The following is a 23,128-nucleotide window of genomic DNA, read 5'->3' on the forward strand; positions in this document are numbered from 1 at the left end:
GGGTAGAGAGAGAGAGAGGGAGACGCAGAATCCGAAGCAGGCTCCAGGTTCCAAGCTGTCAGCACAGAGCCCGACGCGGGGCTCGAACCCATGTACCGTGAGATCATAACCTGAGCCGAAGTCGGACGCTTAACCGACAGAGCCACCCAGGCGCCACCCTCCCCCCCCCTTTTTTTTTCTATTTCACATAAAAGGGAACTGCTCCTAAGCTACAGAGCCCATGAACTATAAAGGCCCACGAACTACTCAGCAAGGCCGTAGCTGAGACCACTCCCTCCGGAGAACGACTACGGTCCGGAGATCACAGGCACTGCCAACAACTTCCCCAGCCTGGGGCACTCCCAGATAACCCACCTGCTCTGGATTCCCGGGCAGCGGTTACCTTCCAGCGCGACCCAGAGAGCCTTACTACCCGCCATTCACCCGGTTTCCCCAAAGCAGGAAAACCACCACAATTGCGCGGGTCCCGGCCTATTCCCCGACGAGCAGCGCCGAGCTTACAGGGCGAGGCCCCTCATATACCGTCACCCCAACAGTTCCCTACGAAACCGGACTAGACATGGTGTGGCTGACTCAGCCTTCCAACGCCCCGCTGAATTCAAGTCACCGCGGAAGCGGCCAGCAGCCAGCCGACCCACCCCTAGGCTCACAGGCCGCTCTAGCCGAACACGGAGGCAGCAATCTCGTTACTCCCGCTTGACGTCATCCGCGAGCGCCGCAGCGCGGTGGCGGGCACGCGCAGCCGAGAAGATGTCTCCGACGCCGCCACTCTTCAGTTTGCCTGAAGCGCGGACGCGGTTTACGGTGAGCGGACCGTGGGAGAGTGTGGCCCTAACCCGGCTCTATCTTTTTCCTCCTCTTCCTGAAAACACTCGAATTTTGCTCTGGGGTAAAGCGGGGACGGAGGTGTGTAAGGCGCGGTGTCGGCTCCCGGCCCCGTCGGGGGTTGGGAGGTGGGAAAGACGCATTACTTGCCTCTTCCGTGCGTCCTGAGCTGTCCGCCTCCGTCCTTCTGCAGGCAGGTCTCTGAACTCCGCGTTCTGGGCGCCTTTGTGCCCTGCGTGGAGGGTTTATCCGCAGACTCCCTCCAGTGCGGTCGAGCTCCCGTGCGGTGCTCGCTTAGCTGGGCAGGTGTCTCCAAAATTGCTTAAGGGTGAAGGCGGGAGTGGTTTTAGCCCAGAGAACTGGCTCCCGCCCCGCCCCCTAAGCTGCGGGTGGTGGTGGTTCTGGCCGCTTATTCACCACCCTTTAACCTACCATATCTCTCTCCTAAGAGATTAACGAGGAGATCCAAAGCAGGAAAACAGAGATCAGCTTGGGAATTGTTGCCAGATGTCTTTTTATTCTTACAAAATGAGGAGGAGTACTTTGAGCATTTGGGGAGCGCCTTACAGAGCGTTTTTGTTAGCTTATTTAACTCTTAGCACTGTGAAGTAGGCAAAGTTCTGTTAAGCCTGGTAGATTGGAGACCACCCCCCTGCCAGAGTTAGGTGATGTACTTCCCTGGTGTTTCTGACTTCGGACCCAGGATTCTTTTTATGTTGCCCATCACAGCATGAAGAACCCTGTCCTAAGTTGTTTGCCTATATTTGTCTTTAGCATTTGAGCCAGTATTTCAAATCATGATTCAACTACTGACATATTTAACTGTGCTTACCTAGTTATAGTGACGGCAGAATAAAAATTCTGTGAAAGAAAATTGATTCTTTGTAGTCAGTTTTCTTGTGTGCAGGTTATTTTTTTCCCATACAATGAGGGTTTATTTGTTAATCAGGTTATATCTTAGTTATGTCTTCAGAATCGTTTTCTTTCTGTGTATTTTGCTGTAATCCCAGGTGCTCTGAAATTCTGCTAACAGTAACTGTTAGCAATATCCAATATCGTATTAGTCGCAGAGGGGACCATTTAATTGGAGATCATCTGGTCCAGTACTTCTAAAGGTTCAGTGTGCAGTGGGATCACTTGGAGATCTTGTTAAATGTAGACTGGTTCAGTAGGTCTGGAATGGAGCCTGAAAGTGTGCGTTTCTAACAAGTTCCCACGTGGTGCCTCTGCCGCTAATAGTAATAAGCATCTACAACAACCCCCTTATTTAACTGGTGAAGAAATTGAAACACAAAGAAACAAGGAGATATGTCCAAGATAACACAGTCTCCTTTTGGCAGAGTCAGGAATGGACATTTCCAGTGTAAATCTAACTCCTGGGGGTAAAGAGATGACTTTCCAAGTGTATGTGGATTTTCACAGAGTGAATGACTTTGCAGTATTTTTGTCTTTGATACTTCTTTTTTGTTTTTTTAAGTTTTATTTTTAAGTAATCTCTATACCCAGTGCAGGGGTTAAACTTACAACTTGAGACTTACAGTTGCATGCTCTACCAACTGAGCCAAATCCCACCCCCTGCTTTTTTGTCTTTCAAATTATGGCTAGTTTAAGACAATTAGCAGGTATTCAGTGTTGACTATGTGTCAGGGACTGTGCTGAGCAAACTAGAGAAGGTAGGACTTGAGATGGGTCTTGAAGAATGGATAGAATGTGCATGAGCTGGTGGGAAGAACAACATAAATGAAAACACTAGAATGAGCTTGACAGAAAATAATGAAAAAATGGCTAGACCTTAGTGGAGAGTATATGTTAAGTTGTAGTGGGAAATAAGGTTGGATGGGTTGAGGGAGATAATATAAAGGACTTGAGAGGGGGCTGTGAAATTTTAAAATGAAAGCCTATAAATAAGGAGCCATTTGGAGATTAAAAAAAAAAAAACAGTATACTCTCATGTATGTGATATTTTAAGAAATGGTAGGTGGGAACACCTAGAATGAGAAAGTCTACTTGGGAAGCTCTTGTTAAGTTCACAGTGATTAGAGTGTGTATCATTGGCACCTGGGTGGCTCAGCCACTTGGGCATCCAACTCTTGATTTCGGCTCAGATCATGATCTCATGTACACTGACAGTATGCAGCCTGCTTGGGAGTTTCTCTCTCCCTCTCTCTCTGCCCCTCCTCTGCTTGGGCTCGCACTTGCTCACTTGCTCTCGCTCTCACTCTCTCTCTCTCTCAAAAAAAAAAAAAATAAACTTAAAAAAATAAAGAATTACTGATGGAATGACTGATAGGTAATTTTTCCCACGCATAAGCATTTCCAGCTAGACAGACTATTGATGAGTAATGTTTTTCAGTAAATAATAAGCAAAAATATTTCCACTTACATGCTATTTTTACTTTTTAGAAGTCTACTAGAGAGGCCCTGAACAACAAAAATATAAAGCCGTTGTTGAATACCTTCAGCCAATTACCTGGCAGGTAAGGCATTGATATCCATGAAATATCACTTGGCAAGATCGCTATACTTACCTTGAGCTGTTTAAAAAAATTCAAGTGTCTTTTGTTTTTAATAGTGAAAATGAAAAAAAATGTACCCTTGACCAAGCTTTCAGAGGTGTTCTAGAAGAAGAAATTGTAAGTATGTTTTTCTTTATTGTTAAAATTTTGCTGATAAATTAATAAATGTTATTTTTGAAATTGCTTTTATCTCAATAGATATTTACAATTATTTTTTTCTATAGTGAACTTGCTACTTTGTGAAAGCTGACTTGATCACAATATAGGGATTATGTAATTGTTCAGGATTTTGACAGCACAAGTGAAATTTAAGGGTTTGGTTTAACAAATGAGCTCTCCAAGTGAATAGAAGAAAAGTTGATATGAGGTGTTTCTGAGCAAGAACTAGAATTTTAGATCGGCCCTTTCACTTTGCTCTAGAAACAGTGACATCCTTCAGTAACATGAAAGGTCTAGTCCAAGGATGTTCAGCATGAGTACTGGGATTCCATGACCTCATTTTCCTATGATGACTTCATCAGTAAGCATACAAAAATAACTAGAGCCTATCCAACTTCAGTAGAGAAATTTAACCTAAACATGAAAATTGAATTTATTTACCATTAGTGGGGCACCCAAAGGAAAGGAAAACTTTCAGCAGTTTATTCTTGGTTAAGTAAAGTTTGTGTCTCAAGAAGCTGGATCCTTTTCTAATGACCATAATACAGTGTCCCTTTCTTTTGAACAATTCTGTATCAAAACTCATTTTTTTTTTCTCTTCTTCAGACCTAGTCACATACACCTTGTGAGGCATTGGACAAGTTACTTTGCTTTACTGAGGCTCAATTTCATTTGTAAGAGGGGAAATAATATTCTTTCAAGGCTGTTGTATAAAACACTTAACGAGCACTCAAAAAATGCTAGTTTCTATGATGTTATTGAACCTGAGCATTACCTCCCTTCTATTAAAACCCTCAGGCATATTGATACACCAGTACAACTGATTACCCTGGCCCTGTCTTTGCCCTGTGCCATTGATTGAGTTATGGCCTCTGCTTCTGTACTTGATTAGCTTGTTGCCATAGTCATGGTAATATAACCATTTTCCTGAGACCATTGTATTTTAAGTGAATCACCTTGATTATTATTTACTTGATCTACTTTGACAATTAATGATTCTATTACTATTTTTCATTTTTTGTATTTTTATCTTAGTAATTTTATTATATGTAAGAAATGTGTTTATCTTGTATTTCTGATAATTTGATGTCAGAAAATATGTTTTTATTCTTATCAAACTAGCCTGGCCCCTGGCCCCTAAATTAAATTGTTTTCTCCTCTGTTGGTAGATAAATCACTCATCATGTGAAAACGTTTTAGCTATTATTTCTCTTGCTATTGGGGGAGTAACTGAAGGTAAGTACGGTTTTGTTTTTTTTAAGTAATCATGGACGTGACATGCTTTATTTAAAACTTACTCTCCTCCTACCTCTCATCTATTTGATTTTGTTCGTTTTTCAAATTCTCCCTACTACCTTTGCCTCGATGTTATCCCAATGAAATTAGCTCACACTTCTCGTCTCTAGTATGCAGCACACATTTTGGCACTTTCTTTGTTCTCCAGTTGTTTCGTTCATTCAGTAAATATTTATTGAGCATCTACTATGTGCCTGGTACTGAGCCAGGACTAGAAGATTCAATGGTACAGAAAACCTATCCCTGCCCATAAGGAGCCTAGTGGCTAATGGGGGAAACAAATGTGTAAGTTTCTTACTATGGTCTAATTACTGTGAAGTAGGAATGAAGTGTGGTTGGAGTGATTCTCTAAACTCTAAAGGAATAAGGAAGGTCTTAGAAGGGAAGCTGTAACAGGAGCTGGGATGTGAGGGATGATGGATTTGTCAGGCAGGAAGGGAAAGGAATACACAGCTACGAAAAGGCCAAGTTCAGCCTGGCTAAAGAATTGTGTTGAGCAGAGGGGTGAGAGGATGATGACAATGGTGAGGAAAGAAGCAGCAGAGGTAGCTTAGGGTTCTTTGTTAAGGGTTTTGTATACTAAGCTAACAAGGAGCTATGGTGGAAGAGTTGGATTGGGAGAGACTGTTGGCAGGAAAAGTAGGGGACTGTTAAAATGGGGCAGTGATGTTGGGGGATGGTTTCAAGACTAAAAAAGGCATTTAGGAAGTACACAATGTCGAGGTGCCTGCGTGGCTCAGTCAGTTAAGCATCCGCCTCTTGGTTTCGGATCAGGTCGTGATCTCACATTTCATGAGTTCGAGCCCCACATCAGGCCGGGTACTGACAGTGCAGAGCCTACTTGGGATTCTCTGTCTCCCTCTCTCTCTCTGCCCCTCCCTGACTTGCTCTCTCTGTCTCTCTCAAAATGAATAAACTTAAAAAAAATTTTTAAATTAGAAAAAGGAAGTACGCAGTGTCTGACACGTAAGTGGGAGCTCATTAAATGTTTGCAGAAAGAAGCAGTGAAAAACTAGTTCATCAGTAGTCTTTTAACAAATTTAATTGAAATACTCATTAATTCAGATAATTTATGTGAAAAGTGCCTTTTAATCCGTAAAGCATTATTCACATTGTTTTGATACCTATTCCTACAAAAACTAGACTATTCAAGGTAAAAGTGATCTTCTAGTGCAGCAGCAAGCTATTCTGTGAACTTAAGCATAGTTCATAAATTCTGACTTCACACATTAAACTTTTATTTATATTTCTTTAATTATTTTGAGAGAGAGAGAAAATCCCAAGCAGAAAATCCCCATGCTGTCAGCCCAGAGCCTAAAGTGGGACTCAATCCCACGAACTGTGGGTTCATGACTTGAGCCGAAATTAAGACTTGGTCACTTAACAGACTGAGCCACCCAGGCACCTTGACACACATTAAACTTTTATACAGGATATTCATTCATTCATTCATTCATTCATTCATTCATTCATTCAGCATACCTAAATGAGTTCTGCAATGGAGTGTTCCTTCCCCAGTTTCTGTCAAACAGCTGTGTCTCCTTAATTCATTGATTACCTTGATGTGTTAACTCTGGTAGACTAGTAATATGTTTAACAGTTGAAGTTATACAAAGTCTATATTTAGAACTTTGAGAAAGATAAGAACTTATGAACTTAGTTACACCGAAAATAAAGTCTTAGATGCTTTTTTAATTTAATTGGATGGGGAAAAGTCCTTCTTGACAGAGATTATTATTCTTTATGTGGCGTGTTTTCAAATTGTCCATAAATATGTTTTGTTACATTCAACTCAGCAGATACTTTTTGAGCTTCTCTTTATCATCAGACACTTTACTGATTAAAATGTACAAAAATGCCTACCCTTAAAAAGCTCATAGTCTGCTTAAAAATAATGTATGATAAATACTATAATTTATCTATACTGTGCTTTAGAAGTATAGATGGGGTGGCCTGTTCAAAGGTATCAGGAGTTTTTTAGGTTCATGGATATTTGTCATGTGCTTTGAAAGATGGAGCAGAAATTTGCCACATGAGAAGAGGAAAACTAGGCAGAGAAAAGCATTGAAAACAAAACCATGGAAGTATCAATATAGCAAAGTGTCTGGGAATTGAGAAGAGGGAATCTGTGGCCAAGGTTAAGGTGAAGCAAAGAATGCGGTGTAGAAAGGCTAAGACACAGGTTGTGAAAGTTCTAGGGGATCATGCTATAGTCCAGTTCGTCAGAATCACCACTGAATCTCTGTTTTTAAATGAGATTGCAAGGCCTCACTTAGTTTTACTGAATCAGAACCTTCAGGAGTGGAATCTAGGTAATTTTCTTAAGTTCTGTAATTAAACGTGAGTTAACTCATGTCAAACTACACTGCAGCTATGGGCAGGGAATATGCCTCTCAGAGCTCTTGGGTGTACAGAGCATATTGTTTCTCAGGATCTAAAGTGGTAAGGCACTGTGGCAGTTTTCTAGTTATCTAGTCCATCTCTGGCCTCTCCGCCCCCACCCCACCCCCCATAACATCCCTGGCAGGTGGTCATCCAGCCTATACGCCCATTGATAGAGCTTACTAATTTGATTTCTCTTAGTTTTGTCAGGTTTCCCTTGTATTGAGTTGAAATCTGCTGCCTTATGCCACCCACTGGTTCTTGGCCAGTATCCCTCACATCACATTGCAGATGGCATCATACCAGTGCAGAGTAGAGCTGGAAATAATACTTTCTTTTGAATTGAACATACTGTATCAATTGCAGCGTTTTGGGCTTACGGTGCTCCCTAGATATGTTGTTTGCATACTGTGCTTAAATGGCTACTTTTTTAAAACATTTAACAAGTGCTAGTAAGTGTTTCCTTAAGAGAGAAGGAAGAATGAGCAGCAAGATTAAAGTATTCTTAGCTAGTGCAAGTGACCTTTTCTTTAAAAAGTTTTTAAATTTATTGCTGTAGTTAAATAACATTGAATTTTGAAATAAACAGCCTTTTACTATACCATCTTTTCCCTTCAAACAATGCTTTTATTTTAAATGTTTAATAATAGTTGACATCAGTATGAAACTTTTTTTTATTATCTTTTTTGAAGGTCATCTTTTCAAATCAGAATGATATTTAACAACACTATGGAACATTTGGAAATGAGGAAATGGAAAATACTATTCATAATTCCTCTACTTTAAAAAACTACCATTCATTTTGGTATATGTTTTTAGTTTCTCTAGTCTTTTTTAAAACTTTTATTATTGTAACCATATAATACGTACAGTTTTGAATCCTGCCTTTTTCACTTAACATTATAAGCATTTTCCAAGTTATAGTCGTCGTAACCATCGTTTTTAATTGGCTGCATTATATTCTTTTGAATAGCTTAGTGGTGAAGAAAACAGACTGTGGAGCCAGACTGCCTGGGTTCGTATCCCAGCTCTACCACTTACTGGCTCTATGGCCTTGGGCAAGTTATTTAACTTCTCTGTGTCTCAGTTTTCCCATTCTGGAGGTAATATTATCTACCTCATAGGGTTATAAGGATTAAATGTGTTAGTATACATAAAGTATTTACTTAGCGTGCCTGACATATAGTAAATGCTCTAGAAGTATTATCAAGAATTATTATCATCATCATTATTGAGTGCACATACCAAAAATTACTTAAATATGTCCCATATTGGGGACTTTTAGGTTGCTTCCATTTCTTGTCTTTTAAAAAATTTGTTAGGGGTGAGAGAGTATACTGTTAAGATATTCTTCAGAATTATTTTGCATGGGCTATTTTACTGTACAGTTTTTTAAATTTTTAAATTGGCTTGTGCTCCACTTGAAGGTATTTGTACCGCATCTACACCTTTTGTATTATTGGGAGATGTTTTGGATTGTCTTCCTTTGGATCAGTGTGACACGATATTCACTTTTGTGGAAAAAAATGTTGCTACTTGGAAATCAGTAAGTGCCTTAGTTTCTTTTTATGCTTACATTATGTTTCTACAGATTCAGAGTTCAGAGGATAGTTTTTTTTTTTGTTTTTGGGGTTTTGTTTTTTGTTTGTTTTTTTTTGTTTTTTTTTTTTTTTTGCTTATTTTTAATATTGGTGACTGCTGAAAAGTTTGTCCTTATGAGGGAATTACACTGTCTTACTTGGGGAGCCAAGTTAAGAAGCATGTGGGAAGAAAAAGTTTAACAAAATTTGACTGAGTAGTAACAATTAACTGGAAAATGCACACTTTTCATATTTAAAACAGTTACTCAGTAACATGTTTTGTTATATATGTGAAAATATCTATTTCGCTTAAAATGTTTGAGGGGGAAAAAGTAAAAGTGGCATTGTAAACTCAGTGCATGTTAGTGTTCTTTTTTTTTTAATTTTATTTTTTAAATTTACATACAGATGAATTAGCATATAGTGCAACAATGATTTCAGGAGTAGATTCCTTAGTGCTCCTTACCCATTTAGCCCATCCCCACTCCCACACCCCCTCCAGTAACCCTCTGTTTGTTCTCCATATTTATGAGTCTCTTATGTTTTGTCCCCCTCCCTGTTTTTATATTATTTTTGCTTCCCTTCCCTATGTTCATCTGTTTTGTCTCTTAAAGTCCTCATATGAGTGAAGTCATATGATATTTGTCTTTCTCTGACTGACTAATTTCACTTAGCATAATACCCTCCAGTTCCATCCACGTAGTTGCAAATGGCAAGATTTCATTCTTTTTGATTGCCGAGTAATATTCCATTGTATATATATACCACTTCTTTATCCATTCATCCATCGATGGACATTTGGGGTCTTTCCATACTTTGGCTATTGTCGATAGTGCTGCTATAAACATAGGGGTGCATGTGTCCTTTCGAAACAGCACACCTGTATCCCTTGGATAAATACCTAGTAGTGCAATTGCTGAGTCGTAGGGTAGTTCTATTTTTAGTTTTTTTGAGGAACCTCCATACTGTTTTCCAGAGTGGCTGCACCAGCTTACAATCCCATGTTAGTATTCTTTAATACCTTCTTTCCTGTAACTTATCATCAAAGAGTGTGCAACAACTTCTGAACAGTAGTAATAATTTCTGTCTTAATTTCAGAATACATTCTATTCTGCTGGGAAAAATTATCTACTACGTATGTGCAATGGTAAGTAATTAATTAGTAAATGATCGTGTTAAAACATAAATGTGGTTAGAGAAACAAGTGGTTGAATTAAACACAAGTGATAAAATTTTTAAAAATAGATTAGTACCATCATTTTTATAACAGACTGATTTGTTAAAACTGATCATTCACTTTAAATTAAACTGTTCTTGTTTGGGGTATAAACTTAAAACCAAAAAAAAAAAAAATTAGTAAAATTTATCTTGTCCATGCTAAACTCATTTCATTCCTAATTTTTTAGTGCTTTTTTTTATGACAATAGTTTGTACCCCAGTTTTGAGAACTATTGCTTTAGGGAAATGCTCTTGACAGGCTGGTTAACAAATTTGGGTATAGTTATAATAAACATAGAATGATCTCCTATAACCTTCATTTCCATATATTGTTAGATCTCCTAAGAAGATTATCAAAATCCCAGAATACAGTCTTCTGTGGACGAATTCAACTCTTTTTGGCCAGGCTTTTCCCTTTATCTGAGAAATCAGGTAAGTTTTTATGCATTAAATAAATGTTTTGAAGGGGAATCTTTCTCAGTTTTTAATTCAGAAGCTGTTGTGATGGTAATAAGAAAAATAGTTCTCACAAGTTTAATAGGAAATTGTCACTTTATTTTCTTTTACTGGGTAATTATACTGTTCCTAATGCATCATATAGGTAATGCTTGAAGTCACTGATTTCTTTTTTGTGTAGTTGACATAGTATATTAGTTTCAGATGTACAACATGGTAATTTGTAATTACTATGATGATCAAGAATTACATAGTAATTCTTTTTAAGTTCCAAGCTTATTAATCATAAAAATGTGCAGTTGAATCACATGTATGTAGATATGAATTACCATGTCTGTATTTCATTTATAATGCATGCTGATTTTTCCACTTCCATTTTCTCCCTCAGTCATTACCATTTAGACACAATTATGTCCTCTCATTTCTTTTACCATTTTTCATTGTGAAATACAGCACTCATATAGAAAAGTGCATAAAATAAATGTATACTATAATTATTCTGAATCAATTACTTGTGTAACTACTGGCAGAATCCAGAAATGAAATATAACCAGTTCTCCAGAGCCTTTTACAATCTGTTCAAATATGCCAGATTTTAATACCTCTTTCCCTCAGTCTTCCTTTCCTTAATATCAGGCTGTTATACCACCTACTTCATATGTTGTTGTGAGGATTAAATGAATTAAAATATGTGAAGCACTTACAACAGTGCCTGCACATAAAGAGACCCATAGTATATGTTGGCAATGGTTTCAGTGTGTTTTCTTTCTTGTCATGCTAGATCTGTGTTGTTTTTTTCTTTCCTACTTAATGTGATCAAGATTAATTTAGATTACCATTGTATTTACTGCTTGTATTTCTGTCCTTCTATCTGTGGAAAATTTCCCTATTAAACTTTTCTTTAGTGAAGGTCTGTATTTTGTCTGAAAATCATTATTCTTGAAGAATGATTTCAGTAGATAAAAGATTCTAAGTTGGCACTAGACACAGGAGATAATCATTACTTTATCTTCTATCTTCCATGTTCTCTAGACAACACAAATGTCAGTCTAACTTCTTTGAAGATAATCTAAATGTTTTTTTGTTTTTGCTCTTAAGATTTTTTATCTTTGTTTTCAGGCTTTTTCGGTTTTACTGTCATGTGTCTTATTGTGGATTTCTTTTTATTTATCATGCTTGGGATTCTGTAGAAATCTTAAATCTGTGGATTAATGTCTTTTGTCCAGTTTGTAAAAATTTCAGCCATTATCTCATCAAATACTGTGTATGTCTCTTTCTTTTCTTTCTGAACTCCAGGGAACATTGTTATACCTTGTCACTATATCCTCTGTCTCTCATTCTTTCTATATTTTTATCTACTTGTCTTTTTGTATCACATTCTGAATAATTTCTTCAGAATGGTTTTCTGGTTCACTATTTCTTTCTTCAGCTATGAAAGATCAGCTCCTAAATTAATTTTTAATTTGTTACTGTTTTCATTCTGTTGTATTTTATTTTTCATTTGTTGAAGGTCTTTTTTAAGTCTGCTATATCACTTTCTAGTCTCTTATTCCCTGCTCATAGTTTCAAACTTTTTCTTTAGTTTTTTAACCAGGATAAGTATTTCTATTTTATAGTCTGTGTCTGATCATTCTAGTATCTGAAGTCTTTGTGGGTTTGTTCTACTGTTTCTCAGGATTTCTTATCTGTGTATCTGGTTAGTATTGGGTATTATATTTGAGAAAATATTGAGGGATTTTGAGGCCTAGGATGGATAGTTTTCTCCAGATAGAGTTTTCATTGCTTTTGCCAGGAGCCTTTAGAAGGAAGCTATCACCAGTCCAGGGTTACCTTAATCCAGCCCGCTTTAAGGCCTATAATTCCTTAGATCATTGAGAAGACTTGGTGCTGGGCTGTACTTTGGTTTATTTTAACCTGAGATTATAGTGCTACAGGTTTCCAGCCTTGAAAATAGTTGGGTGGGCCCATCATTTTGGGGCCCTGATTTACTTTTAACATTCTAGCTTTGGGAAGCTATGAAAAGAGTAGCTCAATTTTACAACTGATTGTCTTGTTTGGCAAATGTCCTCAAGACAAAAGTGGCTTTAAATATTGATGATGCATTGCTTACCTTACTTTTCTTCTGGATGTTTGCCACATATCCCTTACTTTCTTGTCAGCTCTTTACTGGTTTTAAGAGAACCATTTTTGTACTTCATTATCTGGAACACTGCTGTGAACATGGTTTATTCTCTGTAAATTTTTATGGAATTAATTGACCTGTTACTGGAAACTCACCTTTTCTATTACTTTTTTAATAGCTTTTTTATTTTATTTAATAGCTTTCAACATGTGAATTCACTTATACAATTCACCATTTAAAGTATACAATTCACTGGGGTTTTTTTTAGCATATTTACAAGGTTGTGCAACCATCACTGCAGTCTGATTTTTGAGTATTTTTTCTACCCTGTACCCAGTAACTTGCACCCCTGCCTCACTCATCATCATTCTTACCCTCTCTTCCAAGCCCTAAACAACCAATAATCTCCTTGTTCTCTGTACATTTTCCTATTCTGGACATTAAAAAAATAGAATAATGAAATATGTGGTCTTTTATTGATGAGCTTTTTTTAACTTAGCTTACATAACATTTTCAAGATTTATATATTTTATAGCATGTATCAGTATTTCATTTTTTTATAGCCAAATAATATTATCAGTATAGATATACCACATTTTGTTTACCCATTCGTCAGTTGATGAACATTTGGGTTGTTTCTGCTTTTTGTTTATTATGAACAGTGCTGCTGTGAACTTTTGTTTACAAGTTTTTGTTTGGATGTATATTTTAACTTCTCTTTGGCATATACCTAGAATGGAATTACTAAGTCATATGGTAATTAAATTTAAATTCTTGAGGAGGGGTGCCTGGGTGGCTCAGTTGGTTGAGTATCCAACCCTTGATTTCGGCTCAGGTCATGATCCTAGAATCATGGGATTGAGCCCCACATTGGGCTCCGTGCTGAGCCCCCCTCCCTCCCCCCTCTCCTCCTGCCCCTTTCCCTCATTCATGTACTCTCTGTCTCTCTCAAATAATCAGTGCTTAAAAAAAAAAAAAATTCTTGAACTACCAAACTCTTTTGTGAAAAAGCTGCACCATTTTACAGTCCTGTCATCCATGCACATGGATTCCAATTTCTCTACATCCTGGCTAGTACTTACTAATTCTGCCTTTTTTTTTTTTTAATAGTCACCTGAGTAGGTATACAGTGGTATTTCATTGTGGTTTTGATTGGTATTTTCCTAATGACTAGATATGTTAAACATCTTTTCTTTTTTTTTTTTTTTTTTTTTTAACGTTTATTTTTGAGACAGGGAGAGACAGAGCATGAACGGGGGAGGGCCAGAGAGAGGGAGACACAGAATCTGAAACAGACTCTAGGCTGTGAGCTGTCAGCACAGAGCCCGACGCGGGGCTCAAACTCACGGACCACGAGATCATGACCTGAGCCGAAGTCGGCCGCTTAACTGACCGAGCCACCCAGGCGCTGCACATCTTTTCATTTGCTTAGTGGTCATTTGTACGTCTTCCTTAAAGAAATGGCTATTTATTTTATTTGCCCAATTTTTGAGTTGTCTTTTTATTAAGTAGTTATATGAGTTCTCATTATATTCTATATGCTAGACTCTTATCAGATATGTAATTTGCAAATGTTTTCTTCCATTCTGCAGATTTCCTTTCACTTTCTTGGTAGTATTGTTTATAACACAAAAGTTTTATATTTTGGTGAAATATAGCAATTTTTTCCTTTGTTGCTTGTGCTCTTGATGTCATATGTAAGAAATCATCATCTAATCCCAGGTTACAAAGATTTATTCTTGTGTTCTCTTATAAGAGATTTAGCTCTGTGGTCCATTTTGAGTTAATTTTTGTATGTCGTATGAGGTGGGAGTTCAGTTTCATTTTTGTGTATATTAATAACCAGTTGTCCCAGCACCATTTATTGAAAAAACTATTCTTTGCCCATTGAATTGGCATTTTGCCTTCTTTCTGCCTTCAAAACACCAGGGTCAGTTGAACCTTGGGGCCTTGGCACTGTCTTCCCTCTATGACCCTCCTGTTCATTATTGTCACACTACCGACTTTAGCTGTTAGTCTCAATTTTACTTCCTCAGGGAGTCTCTCTTTCAGCATCTATTCTAAACCTGCCAGCACAGTCCCTCATTATCACCACCTAATTTCAAATCTCTTCTTAGTATTTAGCACTATCTGTCATTTTCAGTGTGTATGTTGTTTACTTCTGTGTTCTCTGTGCCTAGAACGGTGCCAGACACCTAGTTGCCATTTAAATCTGTGATAAATGAAGTCTCTTTTTTGTGAAATGAAGTATGCCCCTTCATAAGAACTAATTTGTAGTTTCTTTGCTGGACGTTATAGAAGACATAAGAACAAGGTTTCAATTCTCAGCCATAATTTTGTCCTTCTTGGTTATTTCCAGCCTCCACTCTCATCAGTTTTTTTTACATTATATAATTCAAATTTAGTTGTAATAGGGCCTCCTCTTAAAATATAGCTGGATTTTGAATGTTATTTTTTTAGAGATAATGTGAATTTAGTTCAGGAAGGAGAGTGGCCTGTAAATTTCCTTCCCTATAATGATATTAGATTTTCGTACCAGATTCATAAAATGAATTGTAAATTTTCCTATTTTTCTTCTTTTCGGGAAATGTTGGAGTAATTTTGTATTCTTTCTTTCTTGAATGTTTGGTAAGCTTTACAAAGGAAGCAGTTAGCAACAATAGAATTTTGTGGGAATGTTTTAAACTGGATTTATGTAATGGATTTGGGACTATTCAGACTTTTCATTTTTTTCTTGAGACAGTTTTGGTAACTTCCTTTTTCCTGGGAATTTGTGAGTATTATCTAAAATTTCAAATGTATTGCAGCACCTGGGCGACTCATACGATTGAGCATCCAACTGTTGATTTCAGCTCAGGTCATGATCCCAGGGTTGTGGGATCAAGCCCCACATCAGGTTCCGTGCTCGGTGTGGAACCTGCTTAAGATTTTCTCCCCCTGTCTCCCCTACTCTAGTCCAGTCTTCCCCACTCTTCTCTGCCCCTCTCTCCCATTCTCTCTCTAAAATAAAATTTTAAAAATAATTAAAATTTCAAATGTATTTATAGGATGCTATTTGTTGCATTTCTTTTTTTTCTATTTTTTCTTTTTTATAGTTGAAGTATAATTAACATACAGTGTTATGTTTGTTTCAAGTGTACAACATAATGATTCAGTGATTCTGTATGTTTCTCAGTGCTCATCAAGATAAGCATACGTGCTTTTTGGTATTAATGTTTTAAAATGTTTATTTATTTTGAGAGAGAGAGGGTATGCTAGTGGGAGAGAGAGACAGAGGGAGAGAGAATCCCAAGCAGGCTCACAAACCGTGAGATCATGACCTGTGCCAATGTCAGGAGACGCTTAACTGACTAAGCCACCCAGGCGCCCCAAGATAAGTGTACTCTTAATCCCCTTTATTTGTAGATCTCATCATATTTTAAAGAACATTTTAGACCTCTCTTCCAGTGTACAGCATTACTAAATTAACAAGACATAGAAAAACCATTCTTTTCTTTCCCTTATTGACTGGTTGAAAGACTAATAATATATTGCTAATATATAGCTTTAAACATTATGCATCTTTTAATAAGTAATGTTTTTAAATTTAATTTTTAAATTATAAAAATAACTTTTTTCAGAAAATTTGAAAAATGAAGGAAAAAGCTGTGTGTAATTAATCTTACCACTAACATAAGGGAGGTTGGCATTTGGGGATATTTTCTCATAGTATCTATGTTAAACATTTGTAGATGCTTGACATTCACTGGAGTATATCCCAAGACCTTCAAAAAGCCAGTTTAACATGTAGTTTAGCATGTAGTGAAGTCTGACTGAAATTATTGATTTAATGAGAATTATGGCATGTACTATATTGAATAATAAATAGAGAATAGACAAATGTATTTTAAGTAGTCAGTGCTAAATGGGCAACCAGATTCATTCACTAGCTTAATGACTTGATCTAGCATAGTTTTTTCCACTTTCACTTTTGTACTGAAATAACTTTAAAGAAGAGTTGCGAAGAAAATACAGAGAGTACCTGAATTAACAACCTTCACCTAATGTTAGCCTCTTACATGATCACAATATAGTTGCCAAAACTAAAAAATCAACATTGGTACAGCATTATTAACTACGCTAAGACTTTATTTGGATTTTACCAATTTTATCACTATTTTTCTTTCTTCTGTCCAGGGATCCAACCCAGCATCCCATTTTCCATTTAGTTGCTATGTTGCTTTACTCTTCCCAGTCAGTGACAGTTCTTATTTCTTTGCTTATTTTTTTCATGACCTTGATACTTTTGAAGAGTACTGATCAGGTATTTTGCAGAATGTCCTTCAATTTAACTTTGTCTGATTTTTTTTCGTAATTAGATTGAGGATACGGATTTAGGGGAAGACCACAGAGGTGATGTGGCCTTCTCACGGCATCATTTCAACATGATGTTGATATATACTATTACTGGTGGTGGTATCCTTGGTCATCATATTTTTTTGTTGCTAAGTTACTGTCTTTGCCTTTGTAGTTAATATTTGAAGGGAAATACTTTGAGGCTGTGCACATACTCTTTTTCTCCTTAGATCTTTACCCACTAATTTTAGTTTTCATCAGTGAATTTGCCTACAGCAATGATTTTTAGGTTGTCCTGTTGTTGGTTTTCTATTTCTTTTATTCCTTCTACATCTATTACTTGGGATTCTTCCATGCAGAAGAGTTGTCTGCTCTCCCTTATTTACTTATTAATTCAGTCATCTGTTTCAGTGTGAATTTGTGGATATTTTATTGTCTGGATTATAATCCCATAGTGTAATTAATTTCTTAGTTAGATTGTTCTGGTTTTGCCCATTGGAGGGAGCTCTTTCATGTTTTTCTGGTATGAGAAAATAGAGCTCATCTGTGTTTTCCCTACCCCAACCCTAGAATCACCCACTTCTCCAAAGAGCCTGATTCCTTTTATTTAAGAATGGTATTTAGAAGCCAAGATCTGGGCCCTAGATATCTAAGAGTATCACTGCTCTGGGTTCACTTGGTGGACAGACCTAGGAAAGATCTATATGCACACACATCTATATTAATATGTGTCTATGTATGTATTTTTAAATGACCAACAACAAAAACCATGAGATCATACTGATACTTCTGAGTTCAATCCAGTACCAATATTCCTTCTTATTTATAAGTTCTTTCTTTGACAGTGAGAAACCTGGCTCTCATTAGCTGCAGCGTATTTATTATATATGTTGTTATACATGCTCACTTTTTGTTTAATACAATTTTTATTTGTGCTTTAGCAAAACTATAAATTACTGCATATTGCACTCTGTAAAATTGCTCTAGATTTTTCAGTAATAACAGAGACAACTGTATTTGTTATATATGTAGAATTCTGGATACTCTAAAGGCACCTTAAAGAAATGAATTTTGGAAAGGATTTGAAAACCAGGTGTGGGTCTGACTTGATCTTTTGTTTAATTATGGATTTATCATTTTCTTTGTTTTGGTTATGTGACAACAAAGTTATATTCTTAAACACATTTAGGTGTTGGTGGATTTGCGTTGAAAATCTTTTTTTTTTTTTCTTTTTAATAGGTCTTAACTTGCAGAGTCAGTTTAATCTGGAAAATGTCACTGTTTTCAATACCAATGAGCAGGAAAGCACCCTGGGTCAGAAGGTGAGGCTGATACAAAATTTAACAAACATAAGTTTGTTACTAAGATAAATCCTGTGACTGGATCTTCTAAGTCACCAAAAATTTTAAAACCTTTATTTCTAATTTATAGACATAATGTATGTTCTATGCAAAAAATGCAAATCAGGTAGAAATATTTAAAATAGAAAGTATGGCTACCCCATAATCCAAGGCCCAAAGATAACCACTCTTAGCATTCTCTGTCTGTCCTTACAGGACTTATTGTGTGTGTAGTTTTATTCCAAAAATGAGATCATATAATACATATTGTTCTGCAGTCCATTTTCTTCTTTGGACAGTATAAAATGGATGCATTTCTGCATCAGTACATTTGGATCTGTGTCTTTTTAATGGTTCATGATGAGTCTTTCAAGTGGATATATATTACAATGCTGTCAGTAGGCATTTAGATAATTTCTAACGGTGGATAATTGTTAACAGCATTACAGTGAATAGTATTGTGTATATCATTGCTAAATTATCCAGGTGTCTCTTTAGGGATAAATTCCAATAAGTGAAATTGCTGTGTCAGAATATATGCATATATCACATTTCGATAGCTGCACTCAATTACTTCTCAGAAAGGTTATACCCAAATTTATACTATCACCATTGATACATAGAGAATGTGTACCCACAGCCACACACCACCCCTGGGAATTAATCAATTTTTAAAAAACTTTGCTTAATTGATAATATACTTAAAAAGTAAATCCTCTTTGTTTTAACTTACATTGCTTGGTCATTAATGAAGTTGAGGGATTTGCTGTATGTTTATTGGAATTTATTTTTCTTCCATGACAATTAGAAGCAGTGAGGAAGAGAATTACCTATTCTTGCCATTTGCCCATTTTACTGTTGAAATGTCTTTTTCTTACTGCTGTGTAGTTGTACTCAGACAGAATATTACTAATTCATTGCCTCTCATTTTGTTGATTTTTTTTTCCTGTTTATTGTTTTTCTTATAACTTTACTTATGGTGCCTTTGCTGTGTAGAACTTTTAATTTTTGGGTTTTTTTACATTTTATTTATTTTTGATAGAGACGGACAGAGGACAAGTGGGGGAGGGGCAGAGAGAGAAGGAGACACAGAATCCGAAGCAGGCTCCAGGCTCCGAGCTCCGAGCACAGAGCCTGATGCGGGACTCGAACTCACAAACCGCAAGATCATGACCTGAGCTGAAGTCGGATGCTTAACCGACTGAGCCACCCAGGCACCCCTGTGTAGAACTTTTAAATCTGGATGTAATATTAATGTTTTTGGTCTTTTTGTTTTATTGTTTCTGGCCTTGTGCAAATGCTAAAGGCTTCTACTCTGCAGATTATAGAAGTCCCTTTGTTTTCTTTGATGCTTTTATGATTTAATTTTTCTTGTAAATCTTTAATCCAGCATGAATGTTGGAGTATGGAATAAACTGAGTTATAATTTTATTTTTTCCAAGTATAATTAGAACCATTTGTTAAATAATCCACATTTGCCCACTGATTTTTTTTTTTTAATTTTTTTTTTCAACGTTTATTTATTTTTGGGACAGAGAGAGACAGAGCATGAACGGGGGAGGGGCAAAGAGAGAGGGAGACACAGAATCGGAAACAGGCTCCAGGCTCTGAGCCATCAGCCCAGAGCCTGACGCGGGGCTCGAACTCACGGACCACGAGATCGTGACCTGGTTGAAGTCGGACGCTTAACCGACTGCGCCACCCAGGCACCCCATGCCCACTGATTTTTTAAAAGACATCAGGTATAATCAACTTTATTTTTAAAGGTTTTTTTTTTAGCTTTTTTTTTTTTAATGTTTATTTTTGAGAGAGAGAGATAGAGTGTGAGTGGAGTAGGGGCAGAGAGAGGGGGAAGGAGAGAATCTCAAGCAGCCTCCACGCTGTCAGTGCAGCCCAATGTGGGGCTCAAGCTCACGAACCATGAGATCATGACCTGACCTGAAACCAAGAGTCAGCTGCTTAATCGACTGAGCCACCCAGGCGCCCCTTTTAAGATTATTTATGATATATCCAGAAGATAGTCCAGATTTCTGGTAAATTTCTGTACATTCAGCACCGATTCTTAATTTAGGAACAAGTTATAAATCTTTAAAAAATATCAATTAGATATAACTAACATCTCACTGTAAATTAGACTACCTTATATAATTTGTTAAATGTAATTATTATCAATTTGGAAGTGATGTTGACTTAAGATTTTTTAAAATCTTGTCTCTCGCCTTCATATATCTTTCAGTACTTCTTGAACTATTCTCTGTAAACTTGTTATTTTGAATTTCTCAATATAGAGCTAGGCACTCAGCATACCCTAAAGTATTCCCCAATAATAAGAGTTCTCTGTGCAGTTGGGGGAGGATTTATTTGGTCAAACTAAAGCTGGGGACAAAAACACAGTTATTTACTACGATTCTTAGAGTCCTTAATATACTAATGGTCTTCTCAGTTCTCTAAAAGGTCATTGTATATATTTCTAAAATGTATTTAGCCGTAGGCCCTTTCTTTGCAAAGAGAATCTAGAAACCATGTGTGGAAAAATACTGTCTTAAAACTTTACTGTATCTTCATAGCTATCTTATATCATTGTCATACTGCTTCTGAGTTCTCAGATCCCTGTCACATAGAATTCCTGTTGCCTTAAAGATTAACTGTAGGTCTAGGCAGAAGTGCAGCTAGACTTCTAACAGTGTTTGTCTAGCAGTGTATGAATGATGTTATTCTAGTATTTGCCTTCTGCCTGACAACTGCTTCATGACAGGCTATGCATGTTTTTAAATTTAGCATACTGAGGATAGAGAAGAAGGAATGGATGTAGAAGAAGGTGAAATGGGAGATGATGAAGCTCCAACAACTTGGTGAGTTTTTGAAGTTCAAGTTTCTTGATCTATAAAGCTAACACCTTAATGACTAAGTAAGTCAAGTTACATTGTCTTTAGAATGTAGTAATGCCACCTACCTGCTCATTGAGAGTATTATAGGAGATGCTGCTTGGATATGGTCTATTAAGATACACAGTAGTTATCCTATTGTCACCATACTCATTGATGTTATGTATAGTGATATATGGAAAGTGCTTAGAACAGTGTTTATTCAGTAGCAACCATCAAGATGTAGACAAGGAAGGAAATCCTGCTTATAGATTTATTTGTAATTTTTATGTATATTAAAGTTACAAATTTTAAATCACTAATAGGCTCTTTTAGTTGGTTTCTGAATTGCATGTGGACAGTTCATTATTTACATGGCCTACTTTATGCATATGCCTAAAATTTGGAAAGCCAACAATGGGCAACTTAGGCACTCCTCTCTTTTTCCTTCCATTTAACTTTGTGGACCTGTGGATAGGGCCTATGGATAATGGGCTGACTTTTTGATGAAGTAGGAGAAATAAGAAGCCTTCCCTTCTTCTCCCCTTCCTGCTCCATCTCTTGTTTCTTATCTCATATGCTAACTCTTTACTTTCTTTCCAAATTATTTCTTCCTAATGATGGTTAGAAGCAATGAAGAAGAGAAAAGGGAGGTGGGAAGGAAAACTTTCACATCCAGGTATCTGCAGTGACAAAAGATATCATTAATTGCAATTAAATTTCCAAAAGGTCAGGAAGAGTTTCCAGTATCCACACAGGGAGACATATTCCTGGCATCCCAGATTTCAGATTCAAACATATATCTCCAAAGAAGCATTGAAAGTAGTGTGGCTCCAGGCTTAATTCCAATCCTAGTCGTAGAACCTTAAGCAAGTTACTTAACTTCCCTGCAACTCAGTTTCAGTATCTTTAAAATGTAGTAATGCCACCTACCTGCTCATTGAGAGTATTGAAGAAGATGCTGCTTGGACATGTTCTATAAAGATACACAGTGGCTATCCTTGTTGTCATACTTGCTGATGTTATCTATAGTGATATATGGAAAACTTAGAACAGTGTTTATTCAGTATTTATTATTAGCTATAGTTGTATTTTGGGGTTTTTTTTAGACATCTATTTGTTCGTGGACATTATGGATAGTATACTTTTGGGGTCTTGCCTGAACATCGAATTTAAAAGGCCAAGGTAGTAGTCTCCAACATAATAGGAGCCTGAAATGTAAAAAGAGCCCCCAAAGACAAACTGTCCAGTGTAGTTTTGTCCAGTTAAACTCAGCCTGTATAGACAAGTCATCCCCTTTGGTTATGTTGAAGTAGCCACAGGTACAAGGATTCAATACTCAGCTGCCTCTCAGTCTGTCACAATCATACTCTTCTAACCCTTTTTCTTTTTTATTGAAATGTAGTTGACATGCATTATTACATTAGTTTCAGGTGGATACATAGTGATTCAACATTTATATACATTATGAAGTGATCACCAGTATAAATCTAACTATCCTCTGTCAACCATACAAAGTTGTTACAATATTGTTGTCTGTATTCCCTGTGCCGTACTTTATATCCCAGTGACTTACTTATTTTAAAACTGCAAGTTTATACCTTTTAATCCCCTTCACTATTTTTTGAATGGAGGAAGAGATCGTTTGGGGAATTACTTTGTGACCAACTGTATCACCAGATTGTCTTAGGCACTGCAATTTACAAAGAACACATTACCCATATATCTACAGTATGAAGTCCATTTCAGATTTGGCTAAATACACCAATAAAGAATTTTGTATTAAAAAAATATAAGTGTAACATTCTATAAAATCATCAGCTCAACATTTAAAAGATATGTCAAGTTACAAAACATCTTGGTTAAAATAGTTACAGAACATTCTATTTTAGATAGTAACTCTCACCTCTAATTTGTTATGGTTTGCATACATAATAAGTAGTTACATTTGCTTTGTTTGGATATAGAATCCAAAAGTATCTGTGGAATGGTGAAGTTAGAAAGCAAATTGCAGTGGGTCAAAACATGAAAGGAA

The 23,128-nt window shown here is 36.7% G+C and overlaps 1 protein-coding gene across 1 annotated transcript in view; it reads left to right on the plus strand.

Annotated features, from left to right (window-relative positions):
- The first annotated feature begins 659 nt into the window (after nucleotides 1–659).
- Nucleotides 660–23,128, plus strand: part of THOC1 (THO complex 1) — a 55,406-nt gene continuing 32,937 nt past the window's right edge. Inside the window, exons 1-9 of the mRNA XM_011288080.4 lie at nucleotides 660–804; nucleotides 3,229–3,302; nucleotides 3,398–3,458; nucleotides 4,670–4,736; nucleotides 8,606–8,724; nucleotides 9,857–9,905; nucleotides 10,313–10,408; nucleotides 18,129–18,211; nucleotides 21,008–21,081. Coding sequence (XP_011286382.1) covers nucleotides 751–804; nucleotides 3,229–3,302; nucleotides 3,398–3,458; nucleotides 4,670–4,736; nucleotides 8,606–8,724; nucleotides 9,857–9,905; nucleotides 10,313–10,408; nucleotides 18,129–18,211; nucleotides 21,008–21,081 — 677 coding nt within the window. The 5' untranslated portion in view covers nucleotides 660–750. The remainder of the gene's footprint in view (nucleotides 805–3,228; nucleotides 3,303–3,397; nucleotides 3,459–4,669; nucleotides 4,737–8,605; nucleotides 8,725–9,856; nucleotides 9,906–10,312; nucleotides 10,409–18,128; nucleotides 18,212–21,007; nucleotides 21,082–23,128) is intronic.

Source organism: Felis catus, chromosome D3, assembly GCF_018350175.1.
Source record: "Felis catus isolate Fca126 chromosome D3, F.catus_Fca126_mat1.0, whole genome shotgun sequence".
NCBI classification, from domain to species: Eukaryota; Metazoa; Chordata; class Mammalia; order Carnivora; family Felidae; genus Felis; species Felis catus.